We start from the raw sequence: 13067 nt of genomic DNA on the forward strand, positions 1-13067 counted from the left end.
CGCATGAGTGTGTACGATGTGATGTTTTACCAAACTGCTGATCAAAATATTTAACTTCTGCCATGATTTAGTAGCTTTGATTACAAAAGCATTATCCTGAAGACTCTTCCAGGTCTGTGGATATATACTGTAGCCCAACAGTGCAGCGTCACTTTATGTTTGACTTGAAGAATTTGATATTCATATTATTTCCTCCGCCAAGGTGGTTATGTTTGTTTTCTCCCCTGAAGCTTGGATGACAGCTGGGTCTCGGGCCAAAATAGACCTCACCTAACTTTGGTGCTGATCCAGATAAAAAGAACGATTCAGGACATTTCTCTCACTTTCTTCAACATTGAGAGATGGACAGTTTCTTTTTTGTTTTTTTTACATTTTCCTTAATTTCTCAGGGTATAACACATGACACATTGATGGAAAATAAATCAATCTGATATGGATTCCCAGGTGTGGTGAGCTTTAGTTATTGTTAAGGAGTTATGGTTGGTTTAAAATTCAGAGTGATGCAGGGATATTAAATTTGATATTGAAGCTCGACTGAATTAAAGGGGCCTGTTGGGCCTTGGCGGAGGTATGTCAAAAATTAGTTAGTGCCATTTTAGTTCTTACTATTACACTAACAAAGATTCTTGAATTTAATATTTTACGGGTGAGATGTTTGATGTTTGTTTTGACAGAACTTTGTTTTTGCTTGCAAGCAAATGTCTATAAGATTTTACAGTGTTATTCTTTATATTTACAACTTACTTAAACATTTACTGAAAGAATATTTCTAACAAAAATATAGAATTTTTTCTGAGCCTTCAACCCCAAATCAAAAATAAATATTTTTTCTCTTACATGTAGTGCTTGCATTTGAAAATCTTGCTTACTCGAGACTTTATATTTGAGAGAAGACCAATATCTCTATCAATAAAGATGAATGAACAGCTGGTAAGAGAAAAAATATGCATTTTTTATTTTAAGGTGAACTGTTCCTTTAAATATTGCACGTGCATATGTGACTAGAATGCATTTTGTATTCTCTAGAAGCCTTCATAGAAATGTATGCATCCATTTTGTATGTGCTGTTCCTAAGGATGTCGACAAGGACATGTTAAGAGGAAATTGTACATGTGTGACCTCTTTGTAAACTATTTATCATTTTATGTTTCACCTACAAACTACATGCTGAAAATTTTACCCTGACGAATGCCAAGCATGTGCAAAAGTAAATCTAAGACGTAAAGATAAAAACAGATTCCGAACTATAAGTGTGCGTCTCTCCTCTCTTTCGTCTGCTGTTTGACTTATATCACACTTCCTGGTGTGCAGGTGCAGAGCTCTAAGGGCTCTGTGGGGCCTCAGCAGTGGAGACCATAATGCTCAATTTGGCATTGCACATAGCAAAAAGCATCATGCATGAACAAACAACCAACAAACAAAGTGAACCAACCAACCAAAACCAAAATAACTCAACTCACCCTATGAGAGAGAAGAAAACTATTACATTACCAACCAGCACTGTGCTGGCTGGATGTGCTTCTTACTGTGTAAATACTGAACATATAAAGATTCCCTCTAACTGGTTTAAAAGCCTTGTAACTAATATGTCTCGGGTGGGTGCCTGGGTGCCATAGGGGTCGGCCTTTTTCTGCTGGTTAACCAAGTGCTTCGGGAAAAAAAGAGAAATATATATTACAAGGAAAAAAAAAAAAGACTATCAACTCTAGCAGCACCCAAGGACGGCAACGCATCTGGCTAAATGAAGATAAATGCCTGTGGACCATTAGCAACAAGATAAGATCTTTAACAAGCCTTGTTTAAGAGTGTCTGAAGGCAAATTAATTCACAGTTACTCCGCCGGCAGACAGTGTGTTTTCTTGTAACGCATGTATATTTATGATGGAATTAGTTTCAAAAGGAAGTCCCCAGAGGAGTGTTTTTGAGTGGAAACACTGCTACAGTGCAATTGATTTCACTCTATTTATGCACTTTCCCACTGGCAGTTCGTCTCGCAAGCACGCGAGGAGGCGGTGTCTAATCTTCTATGTAGTATCCACTAATAAAGAGAACGATCAGTGAGTTGAGACAGCAGGACAAACACGGTTAACAGGCAGATTTGTAATGATAATGGAGCAGAAATAGACTTGGCTGTTCAACGTCAGGGGTGAATCATCCTGAGGCAAATCTATCTTTAACTCTTGCGGTAGAATACAGCCATGACATATAAAATACGTCTTTTAAGATGGTAACAGAGAAAACAGTGCAAAAGAGAGGAACTGTCTCAGGCTCTGAAGTCTGGAAATGTGCAGCATCAGCGTGTGTTCTGTGTGTGTGTGTGTGTGTGTGTGTGCGTGCGTACGTGGGGACATGAGTCAGTTCGTCTAAACTCACTTCCATAATGAGGTCCCCAGTTTAGGGACACAAGCGCACTCCGCAATTGAGCGGTTTCCAAACTACGAGAAATGTTTACTTAGCAGCTGAGGAAACAGAAGTCTCCATGTGTTTTGGGTTAAAGGCACATTTCCGCGTTGAGAGGTATAATTGCTAAGCGTGGCGCACGTTGAGCGCCGCGCCAAGGCGAACCCCCGAAAACCGCAAACGGTGAATGATAAGTAGCTCGCCAGCTCCAACATGTGTTTCTCATCAAACATCCCGGACCTGAAAACAATTTCCCAATTTCCCCCATGGCCTGAGACAACAGAGGGCCTTGTGCCGCCTCGCAGGGAAAATTTAAGATCAACACTATAGCTATAAAGCAGAGTTTATGATTTGTTTAATGGGTGTTTTGATGTGAATTATACTTTTTATACACTACCGCTGTCCAACAAGGCACTCATAGCAAATGAAGCAGACACTTTTTAATCCAATCTGTGATTTGAAGATGACGAATGAAAAGAAAAAAACAACCCTTGTCCTTCTATGTGGAAGAGGACTCATTGTATAAAGTGAGCCCACAAAGCTTGCATGACATAAAACTTCAGATAGTTCTGTTTCAGACCAGCAAGGGGTCAAATCAGATCACTTCTCAGATGTACTCATGCTGATTTGCTTTTGACGTCGCTCACAGAGACTGTGTGGCTAAGAACTTGAAACGGCAGAAAAAGAAAAGAGCTATGACTCGTGAGTTTTTGATGAACCTCATCCAGGGAAGAGATTCATATTTTTCTTCCTCGTTTGTGCCGAAGCAGCTGTGTCCGCATATGTTTTCCTGCGATATCCAGATGCTACAGTGAAACACCCATGTGCTTAACAAGCTGTGGACATAAAACATTGTCTAAGATTGTCTCTTCCAAGGCACTTTTTTAGAGCCCAGAGATCATAAAGCGATTTACGAGTGCCGTTATAAAAAGCAAGCAACATTTCATCCCAGCACATAAGTTTTTAGAACAATCACTCAGTCGGATTCACCTAAACACTTACAATTCTGAGTAGATTATGAACACTGTCTATAAAAATCAAGGCGAGGAAGAACGACAATATGGTTAAAGATTATGGTCCCATGATGAGATGCACCGTACTTTTTTGCAGCTTGTGTTCTGATGATATACAGTATAATAAGACTGTCCGTCTTAGCTAGTTATGACTCGGAGATTTTAGCACACAGAGGCCCCGATAAGCCTTTTCTCTGTCCTCATCAATCTGGAGATTTCAACCTGCATCTTTATGTTTAATTTCAGAGTTACTACCTGTCTAGCTTTCTTGGAAAACATCAATCACCTGGTTCATCCCAGTCAAGATGCAATTGTTGGTGCTAGCTCTGGCAGACTGTGATATCCTTGCATATACTTTAGACTTAAAAAGGGACAGTTCATGAAGATATGGACTCCATATCTACACTTTTCCAATAGCACAGTGGCTACCACCTTTTGTACCTTGCTTATAACATTGTAACTGCAATGGGCCTTTGTCGTCTGAGCATTTATCATTATATCTTGGGTTTTATTTTTATTAGCACTGTAACTATCGCTTATTTTCTCTCTCAATCTGTTGATAATTTTGTCGATTGATTATATAGTTTGGTCAATAAAATGTCAGAAAAATTGTCAAATCGTGTTTCCCAAAGCCCAAGACATGTCTTATGTCTTATTTTGTCCATAAAACACAGATATTCAGTTTACTGTCATAGAGGAGGAAAGAGACCTGAAAATATTCACATTTGCAAGCAGAGAATTTCAACTTTTTCTGTTTAAAAAAGATCTAGCAATATCAACTGTAAATAACAGACCTTGAGATGCAGCCCATAACTTTCAATGGAATCAAATGTGAACTTATTCTCAGCTTTGTTAAGTTCTTATCTCTGTGTGTCTAGTTTGCAGCAACAATATAATAACACAAATATGTCATATAGTGAGACAATTATGTTTTATGAATTAAATGACAGTGAGAACAACTGGCAAGGTGATGCAAAAACAAACTGACAGAGAAGCCTGCCACTTGAACTACTTTTGTTGGGAGATTTACTGATATGTTATAAATGTAATTGCTGTCATATTAAGATTATTCAATGTCAGAGATTGAATAAATAAAATGAATGAACCTTAAATAAAATAAATCCCTACTACCAAAACAATAAAGAAAACGGACTCTGTGGTGTTGTGAACAAAACCTGCATGCGAACACAGCGGCCTCTATCGAGGTCACCAAAATTGATTGTGGTGATGTACATATATTGATATGTCCAGAAAATGGTGTGCCCTGATAGCTCATCCAAAACAGGCTGAGTCCTTAGCAGTGGCCTGGGTTCGATTCCAGCCTGCAGCCCTTTGCTGCATGTCATCCCCTATCTCTGCCCCCTTCCCTGTCATAATCTTAAACTGTCCTTTCACATAATGAAAGGCACGAAAAACATAAAAATACACAAGTGGAATCTCAGATGTTTTACTGTCATCACTTATATTCCTGCAAACTAAGAACTGTTAACGTTTGTTAGTTGAAGGGTGCCGAGCTGCTGATGAGGTTGTATCTACCTCTGCTGTAGCCAGTTCCTGAGAGAGCTCCTGGATCCTCTGCTGCTGCTGGATCAGGAGCTCCTGGACAGAGACCAAGGTCTGCTGCAGCTGGCTGACTGTGGAAACAAGCAGAATAACAGACGGTAAATTTCTAGCACACTTCAAACAAAAAAAAAAGAGAGAAAAGAAAAGGGAAGTCAGCTTATATGATAAGGTTGTTTTGGTGCCTCAAAACTGAACATTTTCTTTCCTGAGACGATGAGAGAACTGATGAGACTCAACTTGTGTGACTGATCAAAGCCGTCCTCTAAGAATTGTAATCAAAGCTAATACCCGGTAACTTTAGTCGCAGCTTTTTGGTCCGAGGCACTAGGGGTAGAGGGTGCGAAGGGGAGGGAGGGCTGCGCACATAGGATGGAGATATTAATCTCTAGTGCCTGAACTTAAATCAAATAACAGTCTCTAACCTTCCATTATCCACCCAGACACTGCCTTCTAATGCATCTTAAATCCTCAAACGATCAACAAAGGAAAAAACAAGGCTCTCATTTGGGAGGAGGCTGCCAGACAAAATGTCCCCCCTAATCCTAATAAATATTGTTCTTTTTCCATTGACTTTGAAGATTGAATTAGTTCAAGTGTTGGTGTTGGACGAGGGTGTATGATTTCAAATAACACCGGGCACAGTTTGTTGCCCCCTGCTTCCAGTCACGCGTGTATTACCAAACAATGCATTAAGTTTCCCCGAGCTGATTATATTACAGAAAACCAATAAACATTCATATAAATCATGGGCGTGTAAAGTGTTAAATCAAGCCTAATAGGATTAACATCAACAGATATTGTGGCGGTCCACTGCTGAGGTTGTCAGGCCAATGGTTAAAAGCCTGAGCTGCAGCCGGCTGGACGGGATGTAAAGAACGCTCCTCTCACATTAACCCAGGCCGGGACAAAAGACAGAGCCCGGCTCGGAGGCTGTGTTTCTTTTGAAAGCCAACACAGACAAAATATTTGATCTTTCAAAGAAGCTAATATCTTGTAGCGACACCTGTGTTTAAATGGGTGGAGCTGTATCAATATGGGTGGGGTGCTGAAACGTCTGATCTTTTCATGCTTTGCAGAATCCTACGGGATGCGAGTTGGAGCAGGATCGTCGGTTGAGGCCAAAGACCATTGTGCAAACAGTTTGAATTTGTGATCCAGAGTGTGACCAGGCTTTCTGAAGACGGCAATAAAACTAAAATACAGCGGCCATCTCTGCTTAAAAAAAGGTGTTACTGTGACAGGGTGTGCACGCTAAACCAAGAGCTGCCCTATTAGTCTCTGATTCCACCTCGCCACAAAACAGCTTATCCAGATGTGTGGGTCAGTCTGCCAGCCGGTAATGCTGTGCCTCCTGAATTACCACTGGCACCGCTTTTTCGGCTACTTCAGCCAAACAGTCCACTTCTTTTCATGTCTCTCCACAAAGTTGACTCCTTTGTATGGTTCAGACACTTGACACAAAAATGCATAACTTCATAGCCCCAGTTATCACAGATATGAAGCCAAGAATAATGAAGTCAATGACTTTGGCCAGGCATGAATCAGAAGAAAACTGTGTGTGTGCGTGTGTGTGTTTGTGTGCGTCAGAGACAAGATGATGTGTGAGGCTTGCAGCTGCTGTGAGGAGGGTGCACATTGTGTATTCAGTAAATTATTCAGTAAATACCTCGATATAATGTACACTACATATGTCCAGGCCTGTCTCTGTCTTTAATGGCCAGCTGGTCACCAATATGGCTCCCACCGACAAAGAGTGCCCAAACAGCCGCACAATTCCATTACAGCCTGGGCGCGCTGAAGTAGTTCCAAGATCCATTCATTAATTGTCTGTGTGAAGTTGTAGGCAAATCATAATGGGAGTCAAGGCCCCTACTCTCGAGCTGGGGCTGGTGAGAGAGACTAATGTGGTCCCCATTCAAAAGGATACATCACCTCATTGCGCCCGGCACTAGAGAAATACATGAACTTTAACAAAAGGGGGTTCAAGCAATTGGCAGCGGCGAGGCAGTCGGTCGCTATTACTCAGTGCAGCGAGAAGAGAGGGAGCGAGAGGGAGAGGAAGACAAAAGGGAAAGCAGAGGGAGAAAACTCTCAGTGTAATTGCAACCCCTCTCCCCAACTGTTAACTACAACAGTCATTAACTACAATAGCAGCTTGGCTACTGCAGTCATAGCAAATTAGTTCCCCACACTGGCTGAAGAAAAGACCCATGTTTTTTTTTGTTTTTTTTCCCCGACTGTAGTCTCACCTAGTCGCAGAAAAACACAGGAGGACTCTTACTGTGAAACCCAGTCTTCACCGACAAACAAAGCAGGGCTCGGGAGTTGGCAAATCTCCAAAATGTGATAAGTAGAGCAAGAATGGGCAGTGAAATAGCCAGAGGAAATGTGTTTGCATAGTTGGGAGAAAAATGACCATAAAAGAGCATATATTTGTTAATCAGATTGAGGGTGGCACACCTCGCACGCGATCTCACACACTAGCTACCCTCCACCTACCTTACCAGCCAGAAAACAATAGCAATGGGTGTGACTGGATTGAATGATAACAGCCATATTTTCATCTATGCTGTGTTGGTCTGTGACAGCCGCTCTAAACTCAACACTTAATTTGTTTTCATTTGGTGATGAAGGGACAATCAAACAAAAGGAGGCTTGTATTTAAACTGACACTGTTGAATTCATGACGCAAGTTAGAATGAAGCCTGAGAAGGAAACATTTGTTTGGGCTTCTCTTTGTCTATTTACAGCTCAAAAGCCTGATATGACAACCAATATGGTAATTCATTCAGTTTTTTTAATTCATTTTTGCAAACAGAAAAGAGGTACTGGCTTTAGTTACACACTGTTTCAGCATAACAAACTCCTGAGGTGAAGGTTTTTAATGTGATCATTTTAAATGAAAAAGGAAATTAATAAGTTTAAAATACATATTTTGATTCAATAATGAATATTTAAAAGAAAACTGTTAAAACTGGCCACTAAAGCACTACAAAAGATGCAAAAAAGATCGCAATGTGTTCTGGTATTTACATTTCCTGTGACAATCACAGGACAAAGAAATCGTGGCTTGTGCTTAAAAAAAAAAAAAAAAAAATGTCTCAGCACAGAAACCAAGCCAGTTTCTTGTGTGAGTCTGGTGTTTCACCCAGACATCCACCAACCAACTTATGTAATTACTTATGTAATTAACATACTCAAGCCAAAACCATGATCTTATCTTAAACTTTACTTAGTAGTTAACCAAACTGCGATTAATTAATTAAACACACAGTCTGTATTTTTCTGCCACTAGAGGCCTTTCAGCCAAGACAAAAAAAGCTGTGAGTAGCATGGGATCATGGGATTTGTTGTCTTCAGTGGAAATCTAGCTACGTGACTCAGGAAGAAATGTTCAAGGATGAGGTTATGTTGGAAGTTTAAGTCTGATTATGTTTAGTCCCGTTGGCCGACTTCCTTCCTAACTCTGACGCTCTCCGACAAGCAACCAAATAATGCACCATTACCTTGAATAAAATAATATTGGTAAGAACATAAATATATAACAAAGGTGTAGTCTAGACTTAAGACATTAAATGCAGAAATGTTACATATCATAACTTTAAAGTATTTTTGAGTATCTTCACAGCACGTTTCTGCCAGGCCTCGTATCTCTAATAGGGATTGGTACCTTTCAGGTGAAAACACACCCCAGTTCAACACAACTGCTAACGAGACCAAACTTTCTCAGACTGCCTCTCTCATTTACGCCTCCCTGGATTTTTAATTATACTGACAAAGAGCTAGGAAAGCATCTCTCTCCTTGCTTCTCTCTCTCTCCATGCCTGACAGCCAGGTTGAGATTCCTCACCTGTCCAACATGGGAGCCGCACCTGTCACCGTGCACTTAATCACACTAGGGCCAGTGCTGAGCCCAGACGCCACACAGTGGCATGCCGCACGCACATCTCGCACGCAAATACACATACACGCACAGAAAATTAAAATGAACTTTCTCGCCACCTACGGGGAAGAGGGTGGATGATGATGATGGCGGTGGAGGTTTGGATGGGGGTGAGGTTGGTGCAGGGGGAGACGGATTTGGGGGGGGGGGGGGGGGGGTGAGAGAGGATGGGTGGGGGGAAGAAAAGTTGTCATTTCCCAACTCCTCATTAATATTCCGAGGTTAAGAGCTTTTCAGCGAAACGTAATTAATTGAGCCCGAGCCTGACAGTAAACAAGCAATTTCAAATTAAAGCGAAATGACAGCGGCGTCATTTGTTAAAAACGTGCGGGGCCCCCCGATTTTGGCGACAGATAAATGAGGGAAAATGTTAAGGAGGGAGAAAGTGATGAAGATATTAATCTTCACCTGTCTGTGTCAGCGTGCCACTCATTGCCGCAATGTTGCTCTCCATCCTCTGCAGATGCTTCTTGTCCTCTCGGCTGCCCATAATGAGGGGAAGGATGTATTTCTGCAATTAAAAGCATGGCACAATATTACACTTCTCTCTAGAGGCAAGGGGCAGAAAGATGAGGAAGAGACAGGGCCACCTAGACTTGGCATTGGAGGGTCAAAAGCATTGTTTTATTGGATAAGTGCGTCATTGTCTAAACGGCTTGATTAGGTGCATGTAATTCTGCAGCTGTGTCCATACAACTGAAACAGTATGTGCTCACATGTAGTGTTGAAAATATTGGAAGAGCATGAAGCATGAATGTCAAATATAGTTCTAAATTTGCAGCTTTTCTTCACTTTACACCATAGTAAATTAAACATCTTTAGGTGTTAGATGAAAAAATAGATTTTAAGAGGAAACTCTTGATGAGAATTTCTTCACAGTTTTCTGACAATCTATAGACTAAACAGGTCTTTTGTTAAAATAAAATAAAAAACAGCCTGCTCTTTAATGAAAGTTACAATAATCCTAAGGTCTAAAAACACATTTCAAACAATATAAATGAATGAAACCCAGAAAGAGACAGTAAAAGTAGGAGACGGGCCTAAAGGGAAAAACATGGTGGTGAACACTGAAAATAGTCTTCATAAAAACCAAAAACAATGTCTGTCATGTTGTTTATCGTCTCTCTGCCACTGAATAAACAGAACTCTACCAAAATGATATGTATGTCTGACAGCCAAATGAGGATGTGTGTTCTTTAGTGTGAGTGTTAACCAGATGAGCAGCTGTTCAGCTTGCCGTGCGTCTCTCTGGATACTTTACATATGTGTGTAGAGCCGAGCTCTCCAAATAAAATCGATGTCTGTGTGACCCTGGAGGGCCCCACTGAACTGCATTCAAAATCATAAATGTTTTATTTTTTATATTTTAAGAGTGAATAAAGATCACTTAATCGCTCGCAGCCGGTTTGCAGCTCTCTGCTGCCTGAGCCGGGTTTTCTCTCCAGCTCAGGTGGCAAGCAGCCACACCAGCGCAAGTAATAAACACTTTTTAGAGAAAAAGATTAAATGAGTGTCAACACGTGGTAATTAATAAGTGGGTTGCTGGGAGTGTGGTGTTTACAAGGTGCACCATAACATAAATAAAGTATGTGCAGAAGCCTGGACATATGGTGCGACTGGCGCTACGCTCCAGTGACATGACAGCAACCTGTGCTGTCCCGCCAGGGAATCCCACCTCCCAGACGACCAGTGGCTGGCAAACCCTGCTGCATGAAGGAAACAGTGGACTGGTACAGTGTGTGTGTTTCCGTAAGTGGAGGAGTGCAGGGACAGAGGAATAAGGGACAAAAGACCCTGAATGTGCTTGTGCAGCATTACGAAAGGCGGACAGAGTCAGGTAGGCATATGCGTGTACATGAAATGTACCCTTTCTCTTTCGTGGACGCACAGAGGAGAACAGCCTGTCATCTAGGCCAAGAGCTACCGCTCGAGCTCCTGTCCTCCTCTAAAACGAGAGTAATGGCTTCCACATGCCACTCAGACTACTACTAACAACCACTATGGGATTAATGTCAGCGGGGACAAGGGGCCTCATGAGCTCATGTTCAAGGGCTGCTAAGCCCGATAAAAAACAGGGTGATTATTTTTAGAAGGTGGGACATCAAAAAAATGGTTGTGTGCTGTGTTAGCAACTATATTTTTTAAAGGCAAAAAATATATATCTGAGAGGAGGAGCGAAGGGAAAGTTAAAAAAGAAGGGGTTCAAATGAGCTCATGCTTTGACGTAAAGCAGGGTAGGTTTAATAACAAGACCAGAGTGATGTTACATACTGCAGAGGCGCCTTCTATTCTAGCACCATAATTCATCAGAAACTGATGTACTTGCTAAGCCCACCAATTTAAATGTAATATCAGGGAGAGGCAGTACAGACAGATCTTAGGATGCAAAGTATAGCATATATGACTAATTTTAGAGAAGCATTAACTGTGAAAACAAAGTCGGTGAGGAAACATGGTCAAAACGGCAGGTGAAACAGGGTGTGACTTACTTTGTACAGTTGATGAAAGCCAAAGGCGATGCCCACCATAATGATGGTGAGGGCACCATAGTCTCTCCATCTGTAGCCTGTTGGACCTGGAGAAGGTGACACATCACTTAGACACAGAACAATACATTTGAAGTCTGTTTCACTAAAAGTTTAAGTCTTCTCAGAGCTTTCTCAAGATGCTGCCTCTAGCATACTAAGTACATTAACCTGTGAATAAACTGTGACATGAAACTTAAAACAAATGTACCAGTATCTCATAGAGCTTTTCCTACCAACCCAGGCAGCCATTGTTTTCCACTTCATTAGATAAATTCATGAACTGGGTCTTGAAACTAGGGGTGGGCAATCTGCCCAAAAAATATAAAAATAAATTTAATCGCAATCAAGATCTAAATTGCAATTAATTTTAAAACACACACACACACACACACACACACACACACACACACACACACACACACACATTTTCACCATTAAAGCACAATATTCCTTTAAAGATTGCTCCTCATCTGCCATACAACTACCTATAACTTTGCATTATTTACAATGTGGCACCCAAAGAAGAGCCACATAAAATAATTAATCCCATCAGCTTAGCTATCTAATTAGTGACATCATATTATTGGTATGTTCAAGTAAGGCTGATCTGTTAGTCAATTGACAATATTCATAAAACAGCCATTTTCCTCTGAAATCACGCTCAGGGATGGGAAGCTCAACAGTGGTGCCACTGAGTTTCAGACTGTAAGCCGTAGTAATGTAGGGAATCTGACAAATCTTTGTCATTTCACTGCTTCCAGATTAGTTAGCAACTGAAAAGGCAATTAATGTATTAATTTATTCATTAATCAATGAAACAACAGCTAACATCACTAACTTCCTGGCTAACATTACTGTTTGATGCGATAACCTAGGAAAGACATACATTTGTTCTAAAATAGGAACCCATATGTTTAACACATTCATTTAAACCTCAAAGTAAAAGGAATCAAATGGCAATGTTAACTTGGAAGTTGTTGAATGCTAACGATAGCATATGGGCAATCAAATATGTTGTTTTACATCAAAATTTTGCCCATTTTACCCTCCGGATTTTCATTGTCCAATAACACTTCAGTTTTGTACTAAACCGGTTAGTGATGAAATGCAAACGATTTCTCATGAAAATCACTGTTTTACAAACGTATTTGTATGCTGAATGAAAACAATGCAATTTCTCCCTGACGTTATAAGCATTCCATCTATTTCTCCATCTGCTGACGCAAAAGGTCTATGAAAGACTATAAAGGGTAAGTCTACATAGCAAAAGAGCTTTGTCTCTATCCTGCTCTTCCAGTAAACACACTATTGTCTTCCATTTATTTTGGGGTGGGGCCTAATACAGTGTGTGTATAAACCCTTAAACAACTGAAAAGGCAAGTGTGTGTGTGTGTGTGTGTGTGTGTGTGTGTGTGTGTGTCTAGAAGTTGACTGTCTTGCTGAGTGACAGATAATGTGAAAGTGTGTCATTGTGCAAGCTGTCATCTGGGTAGGCCAACTGTCTGTCAAAGTGGAAATTCCCCACATAAGAGAGGCATTCAACTGAAAATGTCACTAAACAACAAACAGCTCTGGAGAAAATACACTGTATGAGTTTTTCTTTTATTTCCTCTGATGCGG

The 13067-nt window shown here is 40.8% G+C and overlaps 1 protein-coding gene across 3 annotated transcripts in view; it reads right to left on the reverse strand.

Moving 5' to 3' along the window:
* The window catches only part of pex14 (peroxisomal biogenesis factor 14), a 53175-nt gene that overhangs the window by 7845 nt on the left and 32263 nt on the right, over positions 1-13067 (reverse strand). For all 3 annotated transcript variants that reach the window (XM_030423906.1, XM_030423904.1, XM_030423905.1), the window contains exons 5-7: positions 11409-11494; positions 9328-9430; positions 4950-5047 (exon numbers count right to left, since the gene is read on the reverse strand). In XM_030423906.1, coding sequence (XP_030279766.1) covers positions 4950-5047; positions 9328-9430; positions 11409-11494 — 287 coding nt within the window. The remainder of the gene's footprint in view (positions 1-4949; positions 5048-9327; positions 9431-11408; positions 11495-13067) is intronic.

The sequence above is a fragment of the Sparus aurata genome, chromosome 7, assembly GCF_900880675.1.
Source record: "Sparus aurata chromosome 7, fSpaAur1.1, whole genome shotgun sequence".
Lineage (NCBI taxonomy): Eukaryota > Metazoa > Chordata > Actinopteri > Spariformes > Sparidae > Sparus > Sparus aurata.